Genomic DNA, 20,221 nt, shown 5'->3' with positions numbered 1-20,221 from the left:
TTTAACAAACTTTACCGAAAATTAGAAATGTTTCCTTGGCAACTAACTGAAATAAATTAGGTTGAAGTTGACTAAAATTACTAAAAAAACTGAAATAATTAGAAATTTAGAAAACAATAAAAATGACAATAGCACATAACAAAATGATCAAATAACACTGGTCAAAACGTGCACGAGCAAAAACATTTTTGATTTATTTTACTAGAATAAAACAAAGCTGCTTCTAGGTAACAAATTTATTCAAGCAATTTTAAAGCATAAAAATAATTTATATGACTCAAAATGTTTTAAACACATTTGAATCATATTTTTGGATGGTGATAAAATGAATAAAAATAGCTGAGGGCTCCCCAGAGCAAAAGATATGTGCTGCCTCCACACAGTGCACAAAGATATTAAAATGAACACCAGGGAAAAAGCTATTTATTGGTTTAACAAGTCATCCTTTCATTATTAACCATTTTATTACCATAGTATATACATCATGTCCTGACAAAGTAAAGAAAATGGTGTTATTGCGCTGATGCAACACGGTGCAAATTGGTTAAACTGGCTCTTCACAACCACGCTAATACCTAATATCAACTACCGACATTAAATTCGACGACCTGACAGGCTTCTATGCGTCAGCGCTGCGTTTCTTGCGCGAAATTGACGCTCATACGCCCCCTGCGTTCTGATTGGACAAAAGTCACGTGAACAAGTATGGAGGCGTCGTCGTTTAGACGCGTCACTCGTTGATAACGCAAAACTCTACCGCTTGACTTGATAGGAACACCATACCGAGAGAAAAAAACAAAACAACGGAAAACAAGGCAACAGGCACCGGTCACACTCTGCACATTTATGCCATTGCCATGAAATGAGGGCACCATGGGCGCCAAAGAGTCACGGATAGGCTTCCTTTCGTATGACGAGGCCGTTAAAAGAGGTAAGAGGTTTGAGCTTCAGCGATTAACGGCGGTCAGTCAGTTACGCGGCAGCGCTAAGCTAGCGTTAGCAGCGTTAGCCAGCTAGTTAAGCCCACATATTAACTCTTTCTGCGAGCTAACAAGCCTCAACCTGTAATTTCATAGAGCTGTTATGTGATGTAGCTTTTGTTAAGGCTTAGGGGATGAAGGTGGGGCTGTGTGTACATGTCTTTGTGTTATTAGTGTAATGTTGTTGTCAGTGTCACACAAAACACAGTGAGCTGTCTACTTAGATTGTTCTGCATTCATATTCGCATTCCCAAGCAATCAATCTTCTGAGAGTGGACATCTCACTAGGTTTTGACACACAGCCAATATCTAACTAGCAGCCGACTGGAACTGTAACTAATCTGGGTGGTGCAGGAGCGTCCACTCTGACAAACAGATTTCACTAATCTGTCAACATTTCTCAACACCCCCGTGGTATTTATCATGTATCCCAACGCACTTTATCAGCTCTCTCTTCCTAAGCAGACAGTGGAAGTGCTTTTCCTGACACGTTGAAATCTGATTTTTTTTTTTTTTTTCGCTCTTTCTACTAACCAATCTATTTTCCGCCTCTTTACCCTCAGCTATTATTATGCTATCTGGTGTTACTTAAGGGTGATTTTTGAGAAGTGAATGTTCTTCAAGAATTATAAAGTAATTGAAGAATTATTTAAGACTTGAGATAAGTGATGTTTTTAATAAAGTCGGGTTGACAAGTTAATGACAGCTCCTATCAGCTGTAAAGTGTGTCCTCGCCAAGGATGTAAACAAATATTTAAAGGGATAGTTCACCCAGAAATAAAAATCTGTAATCATTTACTCACTCTTATGTTGTTCCAAACCTGTATGACTTTCCTTTCTTCTGTGGAACATAAAAGAAGATATTTCGAAAAATGTCTCATTTTTTTAAAAATATTATTGAATTTATTTATATTTTGTCTATACCGTGGAACTCAATGGGCACATTCCACAAGATATCTTCCTTTGTGTTCCACAGAAGAAAGTCAATGATCTGTAAATTCATCACTGACATGGCATAAACATTACGTTGGGTTTGCTTTCTCAATACCAATGTGGTGCATCTGGATTCTGTGGAAGATTGTGTAAAAGAGGATATATTTTCAGCATCATACTCTTAGATTGGATATGTAATGTTTATGTCAGTATACTCTTGAATCTTTCTGGCAGTCATAATCACCTAACTGCTCCAGTGACCTGACCACAAGTTTGGTTTCAAGTTTCTGTGTGTATATGATGTCAAATTTCTGAATCTAAAAACTGGGTGGCATTGTGGCAGTGTAGTCTAAAGCTGGCAATCAGGCTGACAGGCCTTGATGCTGGTGTGTTTATGTGTGTCTAATGATCAGGGTGTCGAGAACAGATACTGGCACCTGAGATCAAGTGCGTCAGCACTGCTTATCTTTCCCCACCTTGATGAATAAGCAGAATTTAGCTGTTGCTTTGCATAGGCATTATTTGCATCTTTATTTCTCTTACCAGGAAACCACAGGTCAAAATACATTCTGGCCAAATCTGTAACAGCTGTTTTTTGTCTCTTCATCTTGTTGACATAATTGCTGACATAGTGTTTCCCAAGCTAAATAGGGTCTCTTGTGAGTCACCTGAGAGTGTTGAAGGGTTAAAAGATTGTGATTTTATCCTACAGTTGTGTGTCTTGACGTGTGTGCACGTGTGTGTATGTGTGTTGGCGGGGAGAGGGCGTTAGCTGGCCCTGAGCCCGTTAGTAGAGGTAGAATTACCCTAATTGTTCCAGCTGCACCCACACTGTGGTGGCACATTTATTGCAGCTTTGTGTGCCATGCTGCCCAGTAGCCAATGTTGCTGACATCACTTCATCACAATAATGTTGTGTTAAAGGGGAATGTCATTCACGTCAGCATTTTATTGTTTGTTTTATTAATGGCTTGTTCTCAATTGTGTAATAGTTTTTCTTAAATCCATTTTGTATTGTAGACTATATTGAAATAATATCCATTATTATTATTTCTGCGATATACAGTCAAACCAAAAATTATTCAGACACCAGATATAATTTGATATTTTTTTACTAGTGGGTGCAGGACACTATAGTTCATTTATGTAAATAAGGATAGCAAAATAAAGTAAACTCTGACATATTATACCCAAAAATTCTTCATACAGTGGACTACCAGTAAAATTGATAAAAATTGGGGACCAAAAATTATTCAGACACTTTGACCTGGCCATGTTTTGATTAAGTGTTTTTCTTTAATTGCTAACGTGACCTTTTTACACCACAGACTGAACAAAATTAAGCATTTCTTGGTAATTGGTTGACTTAATATAGAGCGAATAAACTATGATAATGTGTGAAATCTTGAAGGTGTCTGAATACATTTTGGTTTGATTGTATATTGCGATATGAAAACCGTTTCACCAGATGACTTGAATAGCTCTATTTGGAAAGAGTGAATCATTCTAGAATGATTGAGATGATTTTGTAGAGGAGTCAATCTACATAGAAAATAAAAAACTAATTATAATCATAGGTAAATACAATAGAATAAAGATACAAATTAAATAACAGTGCTTTGTTTTTCAGGTAAATCTAACAGTATTCAGGTACAGAAATTGAATAATCAAATCTAAAACACTGCATAGTCTTCACTGTATAAATTAAATATTATTAATCTTTGTTAAAGCTACAAAGGTGATTTTCTCTTTGTATTTTGTTAATTAATTAAGATTAATGACACAGACAGGAGCATTAATAATTAGGCTGCTGTCACTTTAAGAGCTAATGCTCTGATCCAATATAATGATACGCATCTGTTTTCTTTCTTAATTGTTTATGTTCACATAAGCCAATTTTACGTGTATTTTTCTGTTCAAGCACAAATAGATGAGAAACAGAACGGAATCCGATGTTCGTGTGCTGTCTGTGCTGATCTGTGTGTGCGCAGAAAATGGCACATTAGGTCCAAATCGACTTCTCTATTGCATCTTCATGCACTAGAATGGTTTAAAATCGCTTGAATGTTTAAACTGACAGGACCTAAGACACATGCAAATGATAAGCTTCCACTCTGATGCTTAAAGTTTGCAATTAATCCGAGAATCACGTGCATTTCGAACCGAGGTGCCTGGCCCGTACGGATCAACTACGATATACAGTACTTGCAAAAGTCTTAGGTCTCCATTAGATGTTGTTTTAGCAATGATATAATGACCATATATAACTATTTCTCAGTCTCTTTATTAGAATATAACCAGAAGATACAGGAAATTTGTATGCATTATTAAAAAACAGAAAAAAATCAGGAAAAAAAAACAGCTTCTAAAGGCTAAAGTGGCAAGTATTTTGTGACCACCTCTTACACTTGAGCAATAGCAGGAACCCGGCTCTCTTAAAACTAAATGGAATGGAAAAAGACTGGAAAGCCAAGAAAACTTTCAAAATCTGATAAAAAGTTTCTCAGAGTTTCTTCTTTGAGAAACCGGAAGAAGTCTGGTCACACTCTGTGTGTCACACTGAATACTGATTTTTGCCATTTTGCAAAATTTTAAGCCATTTTGTTCAGATTTTTTTGCATTTTTTGTACATATTTCCTGTATTTTCTGTCTGTATCTTAATAAAGAGACAGAAAATAAATATGGATGGTCATTAAAACATTTATAAAACAACAAATCTGGTGGTGGACTAAGACTTTTGCACAGTACTGTATATAGGACAAATCATTAAAAATCATTCTTCCAATTTAATAAAAAATTACTTATGTTCAAAACATTACATAAACCTGAATATTGAAATGTGCACAGCATAAAGATTCACATACATGGTCAAAAACAGTGAAACAGAAGAAGACCAGTTGTCTTCATTTATTAATACTCCTACTGTGTCATTCTTGAAAAGGTGTACTCGGGTTTATTAGTATGTAATTTGAGTAGTATGTAATTTCAATGGTATGTAAGTTTTAGTCCAGTGCTCATCCTCAAAGGTTTTCAATGGCTTTCCTCCAAGATTGAACATTCAATATACTGTTCAGTGTTATAAAGGAGCTTCTAGTGTCCCAATCCTGTTGTCTGTAGCCCACTGAAAATGCTGCTAGCCCTACGGGGAGCCCAGGCATTCCCCTGTCAGCTTGACTGAGAGAGGGTCCTCTGAGATTCCAGGCCATCGAATCCATCTGAGATAATTAAGTCTCGTCTTCAGGAATTCATGTTTATTTATGCTGCACCTATAAGGGTCAGGCGTCTCATTTGCACTCAGGTCGTCCTTGGAATCCTCTGCCTAGAATGTAAGGTTGCCACCACCTACAGACCTACATTGTAGTAGCTAACTGGGAACTCAAAGTAGGTCATGTTTCTGGGTAGTAGCGCACTGAAATTAGTTTTACTGTAGGATACAGTGTATCCTGCAGGCTTCCATCAGTAACTCAGAGCTTTATGGATCTAGCTGTCTCTCCTCTGAGGGGAAGCGCTTTGACTGGACGAGGAAAGGGAAAATCAAAGAGGCTGTGAATGCTTTAGCAGTCTGTTGCTGTGCTATTTCAAAGAGTAGACCTGTCACTGAATTCCCCAGAGCAAGATGATATTTGCATTTCTTCATTTCTTTTTCATCACCTTAACATGAAAACCACGGAGTCTGAATGTGTTACTTCGTGTTAGAAAAGGCTTGTGTATTTTTCTTTTTTTTGGAGAAAACACTAATGCAATCTGGTAGATTGCAAGCATAGGCAGTGTTATAGGAGAATAATTGAGTCAGTATAGATAAGAATATGGGTTACTTTGGTTACTGGGGCTCATAAAAAGGATATCTTTAACTAGCCCTTATAGGAAGGTGCATTTTAGTTTATTGGAGTGACCTAATTTTTACTCCAGTTATTGCTTTTCCAGTTTTCTATTTGTACTTATTTTATTTTACTTATAAAATTTATAATATTAAAATAAATGACAATAATTATTCTGGAAATTTAGTTAACTGATTCCAATGTTTCATCTACTTCATGCATATTTTAATAGCTGCACTGTTGCGCTATCACTCAGTCTCCCTTGGGAAACCGTCTTATGGTTTGCAGATATTACTTTGGCACCTTTGGAGAGAGCAATTTGGGAATTGCTTAATAGAATCGGCTTAATTGTCTTGTAATGGCTTCAAAAACTGGTCTGGAGTTCTTCCTGCACATGCACAGAAAATGTCTCCAGCATTCAGCAAAGTCATTGTCTTTTCAGTGGAACATCTGGTGCCCTGATTGTGTTTATGATCTTGGGATGTTGTTCACCTCATCCGATGCTTTTCTCCCACAGAACATTATACAGAATAATTATGCTCCCTCTAGGTCTATTAAAATGCCTGTGGAGAGCCTGCAGAGATATATTAGAGCGCATCTGCTGACCTATCGACTTTGAAACATCTCAGATGCAGTGGTCTACTCCACCGCCGTGTCTGTGCGTTCTGTATCACATGAAGAGAGAGAAACCACACTGATCGACCTCACCTTTCCCCTAGCAGAGTTTCTTTAGATTGTGACCTGGGAGAATGGATGTCATTTGGAAATTAAAGGTTTCTCCTGCTTTGTAAGAAAATCAACCTTTCTTTAGTCATGAGGAATTTTTATGACCCTCAGAGCTCTAAACTGTTTTCTCAGGCAGTCCCAATGGTTCACCCTATGTCAAGTCCAGGAATATCCACAGTCTGTTTCCTGTCGTCGTATCTTCGCAACACAGTATCCCCATTTCTTCCTGGTATTATAAAGATTGTGGCATGCCTATTGAGGGAAAGTGCTGTGCTTAGTGATAGAGTGATATATTGGCAAGGCTGATATTTGGTTATATTGAGGCCTAAAACATTAATAAGTCTATGAAAATGTTGTGCATACAGATTTGTAAAACTGTCTTTTTTTCTCCTTCTTTTTTTACAATTTTAATCACCTCTTTTTAACCTTCATTTTAAATGGTCCTGCAGTGTATGGCATCGGCATGACATGTCAACTTTCCAAAAGTATTGAATGTCAACTACACTTGTAGGATGTAAACAATGTTTCTTTCCATTGACTCATTAGAGGAACCTGTTTAAGTTTTGGTGCTTTTGGGGGGGGGAAGAATGGTGCAGCTTTCAGTGATTTGTTAGTATCCTCGTTATTTGTCTTAAATGATTTTATGCAAAAAGGTGTCCTCAACATCCTGAGGTAGACAATTGTTCTATCCCAGAGATGAAAGTGTTTTTTTAACATCCTTACAGAAACCAAGCATTGTATGAATGTGATTTGCTGTCATATGCATCTCTCCAGATCCTTGATACAGCTCACGGGCAATTTCAGCACAAAAGTCTCACTTTTGTGCTGAAATTTTTCTTTAACAAAATTCTTTCTGAGGCTTGTGTTGTGAGTCTTAATGACTTTCAGTATCTTTTTACTGAACCTTATTGCCACATAAGTAAGAAATTAAGGTGCAGATTTGGGGATTAGAGGAGAGAAGTGGGAATTGTTTTTGTGTACAAGCTTGTGGGAATGTGCATATACTGTAAAAAAAAATGGATTTTCTGAAGTTAATAAAACAGATTATTGGAGCATGTTTTCCAAGAAAATAACATTTCAGTTAATTTAATTCAGTGTGTTACTTGCCATTTCTTCTTTGTAATTGTTTGAGAAATTTACTAGCAATGTCTGAGTGAATATTGTTTCTACACCCATTTTTTCAGTATAGGTCTTTTTTTTTTTTTTTCTTCTTTTTTTTTTTTTGTGGCAGCATAATCTTACGATTTAAAAGATCTAATTATTTATGAACAAGTGACTCTTATGAGCCATTTTTTTTTAATGAATCATTTTAACAAATCCTTCACTGAATGAACTCACTGAATCAGTCACATGTGGTTATAGAATCAAATTCTGACTCACTTAGCATACCGCAAGTTATCATTACTTTCTGTGACGTCTTTCAAAATTAAACAAATTTTGCGTACTTAAGGTTTGTAAAATTGAAATCAGTACTGTATGTTCATATGACGTGTTCTTCATATGACATTTGCAACACATTTGTTATAGTAAACAATATTTTAATTAAAAACATGTTTCTTTGGGACAAAAAGGGCAGGAAAACGTCAGCTGCCGTATTGTGCCAACACCATAAGAGGCCCAGTCACTCTCCTTCAATGACATGTTAACAACTGTTATTACAATGGAGTGGCATTTGTCGTGTGCTTTTATTGCAGATGAACTATTTGTCACATAATTCCAAGCATTCTTAAAGGGGCAGTTCACCCAAAAATGAAAATTTGCTGTTAATTTACTCGCCGTCAGGAAATCCAAGATGTAGGTGTTAGGGTTGGACGATATGACCTAAAATCAAAATTTCAATTATTTGAACATTTTACCTCGATTACGATTTTTTTTTTCTTTTTTTTTTGCCCTGACAAGATTTGTACTGTACATATGTTTGACTATTAGAGGTGGGATATTTTTTCTTAATGAAAGAGTGCTCTGACATAACTTTCAGAGCTCACTTTCAGCAGTTATTTTATCTGTGTTTCCTAACATTGCTTACAGATTTCTGCTCGTCGTAAATCAGATACAGATAAATTAGTACAGTACCAGTAATGAGAGCGATTGCGTGTGTGAATTAGTCATATCATCTCTCTATTACTTTGTGAAGCTGTGGGTTGTAAGTAGTTACTTCAATAGTAGAAAAATATATTCTATAACTTTTGAGTTTCTACTTTAGTGATAAAACACAGGACAACGTTGACAACGAGTTTCTGCGCTCCTCTCTGTGCGCGCGATCTTCACATGATGTGCAGCTACTGTCTGTATGAGTGTTTGTGTGCCACGATGCATCAGCGCAGTAGCTCAATATAATAATACACACCCGATGATCTAAAATCGTTTGAATGTCCAAACTGGAAGGCCTTAAAACACATACAGTTGACAACGTTTAGTGAAGACGCAAGTGAAAATCTCATTTCAGGACTCGCCGCTCGCTCGCTGTCTGTGTGTGTTGACTCGGAGTTTGAGTTTGCCTCTGTGTTGCTTCCATGCTGCTGACTGGACGGGGTGGAGTCACATGACTACACACATGGTAGTATGTTTTTAAGGGGAAAGTATTAGCAGGATTAAAAGAAAATTATGTTGGTTAGAGGTTCTGAATTTCGGTTTTGATTACTTTTTAATGAATCGTCCAGCCCTAGTAGGTGTCTTTTTTTTTTTTTTCTTTCTTCAGTAGAATAGCAAAGATTTTTAGCTGAAACCATGGTCCTTGGTGATTCATATAATGCAGGTCAGTGGCTACTGGCTACCGTAACTTTAAAAGTCAAAAAACATATACAGGCAAAACAAAATTAATACCGTGGCCCCTGACGATACATTGAGGTCATATGAAGTGAAACGATCGGTCTGTGCAAGAAACTGAACATTATTTATAATATTATTACCTGTAATCCACAACTTGGCAAGTGTGTTCACCGCAGTCTGGAGCACAAGCTTCCTGTCGCATTATGACTTATGTGCAGGAGCAAACTCACACGTGAGCTGACGGCTTCGCTTATTTCGCTAAATAAGACCTCAGTGTATCGTCAGGGGCCATGGATATTAATTTTGGTTTGCCTATATATGTTTTACCTTGTGTTGGTAGCCATTGACTTGCATTATATTAATCACCGAGGACCACAGTTTCAGCTAAAAATCTTCTTTACTGTTCTATTAAAGAAAAAAACTCACCTACATCTTGGATTGCCTGAGAGTGAGTAAATTAACAGCAAATTAAAATTTTTGGGTGAACTGTCCCTTTAAGCCTGATGTTGAAATACCTAAAACATAAACATCCATAAAGTCCATTCTGCTCAGTTGTGGCCTAATGGTTAGAGAGTCGGACTTGTAACCCGAAGGTCGCAGGCTCGAGTCTCAGTATTGGCGGGAAATATAAGTGGGGGGAGTGACTGAACAGTTCTCTCTTCCACTCTCATTACCCACAACTGGGCAAGGCACCTAACCCCCTGGCTGCCCACTGCTCCGGGTGTGTGTTCACGGTGTGTGTTCAATACTCACTGCTGTGTGTGTGTGTGCGCACTTGGATGGGTGAAATGCAGAGCACAAATTCCGAGTATGGGAAAAAATACTTGGCTACATGTCACTTAACTTCTATCAGAAAAGCATTTCTGGATCCATTTGCAGAGAGCATTGTGTCTTGGCTCTCTGCTCTTGGCCTTGACCCTGTTATGGATGGGTCAGATAGAACAGTGCTGTAGTTTATGAGCAGGTCTGTGATGTACTGTGCTAGGCAGTACAAGGCTATGAGTAGAGAGAAGCAGCAATGGCCTCCCGTAAGTGTCTGGGTTAAATACAGGCTGCAGAGGCGGTGATGTTTTAAAAGGGATGACTGTGTGTACGTGTGAGATAGAGATGAAAGCACTTGCTGTAGTTCCTCTCTGCCATCATAACTCAACATGCTCTGAGCTAGAGGTGAGAAATGAGCAAAGATGGCAATGACTTTGACTTATTAGAAGTTTGCTCAGCAGTCAGAGCTAACTCTATCATGCCTAAGGCCTTGTTCACACCAAACATGAATTTTCTGCATAAAAAAAACTGCATAACAACCGCTAGACGCCAGTTCGGAAATATACTAGTGTTTGAAGCTTTTGTATTGAGGACGACTAAGAGCCTTATGCTTCAAAGATTTTGAATGGGGCATCATGTCCTGATTTTTTTTTTTCTTTTTATCCCTCAATTTTCCTGTTTATTACATTTTAAATTGAAATATTTAATGTTTTTAATATTAAATTATAATAATATTATAGTAACACTATCTTTCAAAAGTTTGGGGTAAGTAAAATGTTTGTATTTTTTGAAAGAAATTAACTTTTATTCAGCAAAGATGCATTCCAATATCTTGTTCAGTATAAAACAATGAACCTCTTTTTGAAGTAATTTTTATTGATAACCGCCTCATATCCTGTACAGCTATTTGACAACTCTCTACTGTGTTCACAGTTACCGATGTGGAGCTCAAACGTCTGCGAGATGCCTTCAAGAGGACCAGTGGCCTGTCTGTCTATATGACCCAGCAATGCTTCTACAGGGAAGTACTGGGCGATGGAGTTCCACCAAAAGTTGCAGAGGTCAGTCAAGCTTTAATATAACATTAACATAATCACAGCATCATGATCTCTCCAGCCTCCCACTGCTGTCTCTTCATGTTTTAACAGTTTTGTGCTCGATTAATCAGTTCCCCTGGTTTATTTATGGCAGGCTACAAGTAGTACATATTCATTTGACAGTCTATTTACTGTACCTTGGACAAATTTAGATTATATTTTCTTTATATTTTGTACTCCGACTACATCCTTTAGTATCCACATACTAAAAAAAGATACATGATAGTCACAAAAGTTAGTTACAGCATGTAGTTCCCCACTGTTAATTTGGTGTTTTTGCTGCCATTTGACTAAGCTATTTCCCTGTTCGTGTGTAGTTCTGTTTTGGTTTGCTGATGCTCCAAATACCCACAGTCATGTGGTTACCAATTGTAACCCAGAGAAGCACTAACTGAAAGGGTGGGGCTTTATGGTAAAACACCTCACACGTCGTCATCTGACATTTAAAGACTTCCCCATGACCTGACCGCTGTAACCATGAGTTCATGTGGTCCTCTACTTGCCTCCTGTATCTTTACAGTCTGATCTCTGTGAGATGAATCATACAGAGATCCCCCTCTATTTCAGCAGAAACCTTTCTGGTCCATATTTCTACTTGTTGTCATAGGAACTAGTATTTGCATGCCAGCTTGGCTAGTTATTTTCGTCTCGTTTCCGTGTGGCTCTCAGCCAGTTTCATTGTGAGTAATGTATCGGATCAATACTTTAAGATTTCTTTATGTAGGAAGCACATCTCTTCAAAGCTTCAATTAAAAGAAGTCCTTAAAACAGATGGAGGCCTTTAACAGGACTTAAATCTAAAGTCATGAATCTTTCGTCAGGTATTGTTATGAACTTTCAGTCATGGCTGCAATCCAATGAAATTCTTTCAGCTGAATAAAACTGCCACTCATCCGATATTGCATAGTTATGTTTATTTTTAGCTCTTTTCCTACAAGCTTGTACTGCGACTGATCCAGATTTTTGCCAAGCACATTGATGCTTTTATCGAGTGGCTCTTTTACTAAAGTCATTCTTTCTAGCACTCTACACTAGTGTTGTCAAAAATATCGATATTTTGATATGTATCTGAAACGATTCCAATACTCCTTTCTGCAGTATCGATACACCGATACCAGCTGCGCTTTCTTCTGTGCTCTCCTCTCCGACAGCTAGTTGACACACACTCGCCTCCTCTCATTCAGTCGTCTCATTCGCTCCGGTTAAATAGTGTTGGTGTGACCGAGTCTGAATTTCAGCGCGAGGTGGCACATAATTCTACTCATCCCCACAGATTTCTCGCTCACATCCGAAGCGCACACATAATAAAGCCGCCTCTGACATACAAGTGCCAAAATGAGCTCTTTTTCACGACTTATTAATGGACAAATACACTCAAAAATAAGGTCACAATGCCCATCTTGGTGAGTATTAATGCAGGAAGATTGTGTGACAGTAACAGTATTTTCGATCCGTGTGTGCATCAGGTCTTAAAGTGACAGCAGCCTAATAAACATGGTGCTCTCTATGTTAATGTTAATCAAACAACAAAAGTCAAATAGAAAATCACACTCTGCTCTTGACTGATTAACTTGTGTAACTTTAATTGATTAATATGTATTTCATTTTTTAAATTAAGATTATCCAATGTTATTTTAAATTTGATTGCTTTGTTTCTTTATTCAGTTTCTTACCTGAATACTACAGTCTAATTCATTTGTATCTTTATTCTATTGTATTTATTTGTGCTTTTGTTAGTAATTTGTTTATTTGTTCTTATTTTATTACTGTTTACTTGTCTTTTTTTTAATTTCAATTTACCATTTTAAATCAAGCTTCCTTGTGCTGTGTGTAAGCTATTACAACAAAATTAGCCCATTGTAAAAACAAATACACTGAGTTAGCAAATATTATTATAATATAGAGATAATTGTAATAGTAATTGATTAACGTTTATATTTTTATGGTATCATATCGAAGTTAGAAATTCCAGTATCGTTGTTGTCACGATACTGGAATTTCTAACTTCGAATTTCTAACTTCGATACTCTACGCATTTACATGTCATTTAGCACTCTGCTGGTTAACAGACCATTTACTTGATCAAAGTTGAGATCACATTTTCACCTGTATTCCACTCTGTCTAACCATGCTTCAAAATCGATATATATTATTCACTCAACCTAAATGCACCCACACATGCGTATAGATGGCAGGTAGTCAGTGCCTGCGTCCCGTGGCTGATTAATCTGCAGGTGACATCTTTCACTCTGTCCATCATCGGGAGGCACAGTCGGGAGGAACCCTGAGCTCCCAGCTGCTCATTTCATCACTATGATAAGTTTATTGGTTCCCCTGAACTCTGCTCGCAGCCAGCCAGCCAACATCTCACGTTGATCTTTAGCACCCAGCCTCATTAAATCCCTCGCAGCATCGCGCACTTCCCCCCTCTTTTCCTCCTACTTCCTGTCTGTGCACGTGTCAACTTCTGGAATGCTCTAGTTGATCATTACCTCCACCTTTAGTCGCTCAGTGTTTGTATTACATCAAAGGGCAATGATTACATGCTACGGAAGCGTGCTACATTATTCATTATGAAAGCTGCTTTCAATAAGAATGGCTTCTGTGTTTGTGTGTTATGTATCTGTACAATGTAGAAATAAAAGGAAGCTGATCTGTGCGCCAAAACTAATTTCCGTAACGTTTAAACAAAAATTTTATAACCGGCGACTAGTCTAAGAAATTCCCAGAAGATAGTCAGAAACAACACTCTGTATAAACAATCCATTTGAAATAGCCTACTTAATCTATGATTTAAACAGAAAAAATCCCATAGCGAAAGCTGCAGAAGAATAGGTCTCATACATGCATTATGATCATTGTACATTAAAGCGTTCACTTAATTAATGTTTGCAAATATAGACATTTATTAAAATCAAATGAATCATTTGGCACTGCAGGACCAGTAAGTACAAATTCAAAATTATAAATAGAATTTAGAAGGTTAGTTACCATATGTCAGCAGTGTCAAAATGTGGATCATTACCACAGATACTGCTTGCGCTTGTCTGTGTTTGAACGCGCATCTTGTGTATGGAAAAGTATCTGTACACATGACAGGTGGTGCAACAAAAGCTTGACATGTACTGGCAACTATATTTTTTTTTGTCGCTCCAGATGTAAACTTTTCAAAATAATGTATTTTTAAATTTTAATATTAACAGGACCGTAATTTGAATGTAGTCTTTATAAAAATATAAAGCAAAGAAATGTGGAAAAAAATGTAAATGACTAGTATTTCCAATGTTGACTAGCAGCAGCATTATCGTTTAGTCAACTAGTCTTGCACATCCCTAGTTATGTCACAGAAGATCAAATTCATGCAGTAATGATGTGCTGTCAGAGCATAATGCACTCCAGGGTTGTCACAGTGATGCAGTGACTTATGTGTGTAAACAGCCCATTAGGAATGAATGGGTTCGCACATACCAATATCCACCCAACCCAAAGGACTTTAAATAAAGCTTTACAAATTAAAACAATCAACTAAATGTGCCATACATTAAACTGGAAGGTTTGCTTGGTGGTTTCAACATAGAGATGTAAATCATATCAGAGATGTCAATCAACGTCAGACTCCTCAAGTGCTTTGCTTCCTAAGGACATAAGCAACTTTTTTTATTAATATATAAGAAGAGTAGCCTACTTTATTTACAATAAAACAGCACATTAATATGTATTATAGGCCTATTTAATTACATTTTTAAAAAATCGATTCTTTTTTTTAATGCAACAATGCAGAATCGTTCACAATAGCATCACGATGCATCGTAAAAACGATTATATTCCACTGCTGTATTTTTCAACATAATGGTAAACTGTGCATTCCAGTCGAGTGCCGACAGCTCCTCCAAGCCTGAGCCTGAGTGCTGACATCCTCTCTGCCCTCTGGCAAAAACTGCTGCCAGTGTTACTCAGACGAATCCACACAGAACTGATGCCAGAGCTGTGGAGATGAATGACAACAGAGTGTTCATCAACCAGACCTTAACTTTATTCAGACTTGTTAGTAGGGTCCAAAATTAACACTCACCCCCACTGCTAATTATATAAATAGATTTGGGCGAGAATAACTGGCTAGTTGCCCAGTAAATTTACTATACATTTAGCTAGGAAACCAAAAGGCCTCAGACATAAGTTTTGTTTTCTGTTTATTTATTATTTATTATATTATTATTATTATTATTTTATTTATTTATTTATTTTTCACTTTTATATATTATTTTACTTTACTTGTTTGCTTTATAAATAGTTATAACTTATATACTCCTTTTTACAAAAGTAGCGATTCTTTTCAGAAAAGTAACGATTCATTTCTACAAAAGTAACGATTCGTTTTACAAAAAGTACCGATTCTTTTTGGGGGAAGATGGCGATTTTTTTTTTTTTTTTTTTTTTTTTTTTTTTTAAACAAAAGTAGTGATTCATTTTTACAAAAAGTATATACGTATAATTAGCGTTTACTAAACAATATAACTGGTCAGTTGGCCAGTAAATTTAATATCATACATTTAGCTAGGAAACCAAAAGATCCCTAGCATAAAATTTTGTTTAGCTCTATTTTATTTTATTTTTTTATATACTGCTTTGCTTAACTTTCATTTACTGGTGTTTGTTTTAGTTTCTTAAATAAATAGCTTAGAATATTTACTTAGTAAATGTACTATCATGCATTTAGCTGAAAGGTCACACATAATTGTTTTTCTTTTATTTTTTTTAGTTACTGTTGTGCTTAAGTATATAAATATATGCTTGTTTGATTTATTTTTATAGACTGGTTTTATTTAATTTTCTGTTTTTCTGTCTTGTTTTTCTTTTAATCCACAATAATGTTAAGTAAATGTTTTATTGTGAAAAGTTCCTTGACAAGTATGGTGTAAAAAAAAAAAAAAGTGCATTTTGGACTCTGTTCAGCAGTGAAGCTGTAGTCCAACTTGTCAGTCAAGACTCATGTGGACTTGGACAGTTTGACATGCGATTGAACCCACAGAGAAAAGGCACCTGTCATTGTGTGGGAATCTTAGCTTTGACACCACCACCAACTTGCTCAAAATTGCAGCAACATGAATTTTCTTGTGCTTTTTCTAGTAAATGTTTCTTATATGCTGCAGAGTGCTAGACTGTTTAGTAGGCATCAGGGGGTGTGAAAATTGTAGTTATATGTGGTGTTATGGGTAAGACATGGTGTCACACCACGTGTAAAAGTGAATTATGTGTGCATGAGATGTCTCTGTGGAATAGAAATAGATCAAAAACAGGAAGAAAAGCATTTTACTGGTAAACCTCCTGCTGTGCTACATTTTGCAGGGATAGTTTTTTATACATTATACAGTATGTAGCCCTGCAGTGTGGGTAGAGTGAGAATGCAATGTTTCTTCTGTATTAAACTAAATGTTGTCAGCTGATTTATGGGGAGATATGTACCTAGGGAGCATTATCATTAAGAGTCTGATGTTTCTCTGAATCTCAGCGGAAATCAAAGGTCTGAGATAACAGCTAACACCAGGCTGTCTGTCTTAAGCGGCGAACACCAGTAGATTTAGTAATCGTGTACTGATGGGAAGTAATGACCTTCTTTGTTGTGAAATTTAAAAGATGCACATTTTCTTTCATTTTAGTTGCATGGTGCGTTGCATGACTTTGTTCTGTAAATGCCTGTAAAAGCTTTTTTTCCAACCTGTTATTGGTAAAAATTGATTTTTAAAACCTAATTTTTATTTGTTATTATACTGAACTGAGTATGTTATTGTCTTCTGTGTAATCTGTGTATATTTTATTGTATGACCTTTGCATAACCATTATGTGCAATACAATGCATCATTTCCTGTGTTCTGTAAAAAGGGGCATTCACACTGACAACTAAGTCATTGGAAGTCACCAAATGTCTGAGCTTTTAGTTTCTAGAAAACATTAGTACTTGACTGCATTACCCAACTGTATCAGGTGGTGGATAATCTGCACTCCCATTGGTAGTTTCTGCGTCGCTGCTCTATTGCATAAAGTTGAGTTCAATGGCAAAATTTAGCTCAGTGCCAGTGATCGCTGTCACTCAAACACTGCAGATCACCTGAAAATTGCTGTCAGTGTGAACGCACCTGAAGACAATGTTGTTTGAACACAGAATTAAATGCTGAACAATTGTGTGCATTTTAAGGGGCCACTTTTAATATGCATCCTTTCTCTCTTTCTCATCTGTTGTAGGTGATCTACACCTCTTTTGGTGGCACCTCTAAAGGGCTACACTTCAACTACCTGATCGTCGGGCTGGTTCTATTAACAAGAGGACGCGATGAAGAGAAAGCCAAATGTAGGTGTACAGAGGGGCACATGCTGTTTTGTATTCTAATTCAATTCTCTACCTCTTTGTTTGGTCCTTTCTGTGTGTTATGCATCATAAATTAATTACTCTCTCTTTTTAGTTGCTTTATTCTCAGAATTTAAAGCATCAGGTCTAAATACCCTTGTTCTGCCTTGCATACTTGTGTGTGTATATACAGTATGATGTTTATTTTGCATGTCACAGGAGGTGCCTGAGTAATTTAATTACAAAAATCACTCTAAACAAGCACACCTCTGGCTCAGCATATTCAGTCATCCAATGTTACTCAGCTTTGTTTTGCTCTGTGTTTCTTAGTCAAACTTGTAACCCCATACACACTTCAATTCACAGTCTGATATTCCCCATAGATGTTCTGTCTACTCTGGTGTGTCAAACTGTGTCCCTGACAGCTGTGATTGATATGAGGGTGCGAGACACATTGTCTGCTAGACTCTGATAAGGTGTGTGTGTGTATTAACCAGCATGTCCTCTGTATCCACAGACATCTTCAGCTTGTTCGCTAGTGATTCGGGAGCCTATGTGGTTCGGGAGGATGTGGAGAACATGCTGCGCTCAGTGGATGGGGAGGTCCCGCCCTCACTTAGGAAGTGCTTCACTGAGGTCAGTGCAAGAAAACTCACCTGTGTGATTTACTTCGGTCTCACCTGCTTGTCAGTAAAGACTTCTCAGACCAATCACTATGCCGCCACATAGAGTGTTGAAGAGATTGTTTTGTAACTACTAATTCAGTTATTCAAAATGACTAATTTTCTCATTATTTTAAAGACAGGAAATTAAACTGTCTTTATTTTTTCGATTATAACCAGGAAGTTTATAGTATCATCAAAAAGTAATTTGTATGTATAAATGTATGTATGTGTATTTTATTATAATATATTTTATTATATAGGGCTGTCAAGCAATTCAATTTTGTAATCTAATTTATTATATGATGTACTGATTAATTAATCTAATTAATCACAAATTACCCCCAAAAGATAATTTAAAGTCATTATTGTGTTAAATGAGAAAAGCATCAAATAGACATTACAAAAAGTAGCTTTAGAAAGAAATATTTTATATGATTCAATATAGAATTTATTACACACACTTTTAGGCTACAACGACCATTTTTTTTTTTTTTTTTTCAGAAGCTGCATCTGAATAGGTATTTAGATGTATTTATAGACCAAAACAGTTTGATTACCAACATTCTTCAAAGTATCTTCTTTTATGTTCCACAAAAGTCATACCAGTTTGAAATGACATGAGGATGAGTAAATGTAAACAGTAAAAGTAAATGATACTCTAAATAAGAAACTAAAACTGCCAGTAGGTGGCGGTAAGAGTCTAAATGAGTAAGTCATTGAGTAATTTATTCATTTAATTAAATGGCTGATTCATTCAGCAATGAAGTTATTGACTCTCTTGATGAATGGGCCTTTGAATCATTGGTTTAACCGAATGATTCGCTCAAAACGCAGATTCATTCAGAAATGAAACACTGTTGTGTGTTGCTCGGAGATGCACAACAGTTCTGCTCTGGCTTTATAGGTAATATTTCCTTTGTCACAACTGAGCAAAAACAGACAATATTGTGTCTAAAATATAACGCAATATTAACTCTTTATTTATTGAACTGTTGTATAAAATCAATATCATATTTGCACTTGTGCTATTTGGGATAAAAACAGCACTCATGTGATATTGTGCTCATTACTCGTGTGATATTGCTTAACTATTTCATGATATAAATATGAGACAAAAACTCATACGGGGCATTTTTGTCCTAATATCTAACTGCATTCTATAGGCTTCATCACGCAGTGAGTTGTTGCTTTGCTTTATGTTCATCAACTGTATGAAATGACCTATGTAGGTCTGGGGCGGGGCGGGTGCGTTAAATCATTTTAACACAGTCTTTTTCTATAACTAATTAATTGAACATGTCACATTAACACAACAGCCCTAAAATAAAATTAAAATTTCCAAAAAAGCAACCAAAAAAAACTGCTTGAAGTGTGTATGTTTTTTATGTGGTAAGATGAGTTGTATTTGCAATATTCTGATATTTCACAAATTACATAAATTAGACTACTTGGATTGATACATAGCTATAGTCATGTAGTCTTTTGGCTTTCAAGTCAATGTAAAGAAATGTGTAGAAAGGATAGCATTTTGCTTAATGATAAATTGATTACATGCCTATTTAAACCAAGGTTTGTTAGACCTGTAACACTTATTTCATTGATTGCCAAATTCTATATTTACAGTACCTTCTGAACCGTTTGTCCTATTTAAACGTGTGTTTATTGAGAGAGCTTCCTCTGTATTATTGCCCCGCTCTAATAATAAGCTTAAAAGGTTGACAGTGCAAATGTTGCAGCCAACAAGGTCACGTAATATGGCTTTGACATACATTCCCTCCTATTTCTCTATTAGCTCTTTTTTCAGCTGCACTGTTTTCTCAGCCTTCGTTCATCCTGCTGCAGAATCACTTCTTGATTTAGGGGAAAGCCACCCAATGCAGCACTTTTGTTGGTTATCCCTTGGCACCAGTTCAAACACTTTCTCTTTTCTCTTTACTCACTCGCACAAATGTATCTGCATTCAACAGAATTCAGTTCATATTAATAATGAGAGAACTTCCCCATCGGTGAACAAGGGGAAGCAAAAAACACGCAGACCAACTTCTCAATTCTGCTCTGTTTTGTAATGCTTTTTAAGTTAGTCATGGGTTCATTAGAGAATTGTACTCTGGTGCTTATTTATAGTGTT

At 36.5% G+C, this 20,221-nt stretch overlaps 1 protein-coding gene across 2 annotated transcripts in view; it reads left to right on the top strand.

Annotated features, from left to right (window-relative positions):
* Window positions 1-694: 694 nt before the first annotated feature.
* The window catches only part of usp32 (ubiquitin specific peptidase 32), a 47,289-nt gene continuing 27,762 nt past the window's right edge, over window positions 695-20,221 (top strand). For both annotated transcript variants that reach the window (XM_051862318.1, XM_051862317.1), the window contains exons 1-4: window positions 695-931; window positions 10,922-11,049; window positions 17,326-17,431; window positions 17,946-18,064. In XM_051862318.1, the coding sequence (XP_051718278.1) occupies window positions 874-931; window positions 10,922-11,049; window positions 17,326-17,431; window positions 17,946-18,064 (411 nt within the window). In that variant the 5' untranslated portion in view covers window positions 695-873. The remainder of the gene's footprint in view (window positions 932-10,921; window positions 11,050-17,325; window positions 17,432-17,945; window positions 18,065-20,221) is intronic.

The sequence above is a fragment of the Ctenopharyngodon idella genome, chromosome 15, assembly GCF_019924925.1.
Source record: "Ctenopharyngodon idella isolate HZGC_01 chromosome 15, HZGC01, whole genome shotgun sequence".
NCBI classification, from domain to species: Eukaryota; Metazoa; Chordata; class Actinopteri; order Cypriniformes; family Xenocyprididae; genus Ctenopharyngodon; species Ctenopharyngodon idella.
Note: the sequence above shows the minus strand (reverse complement) of the source record. Positions and strands in the feature narration are given on the sequence as shown.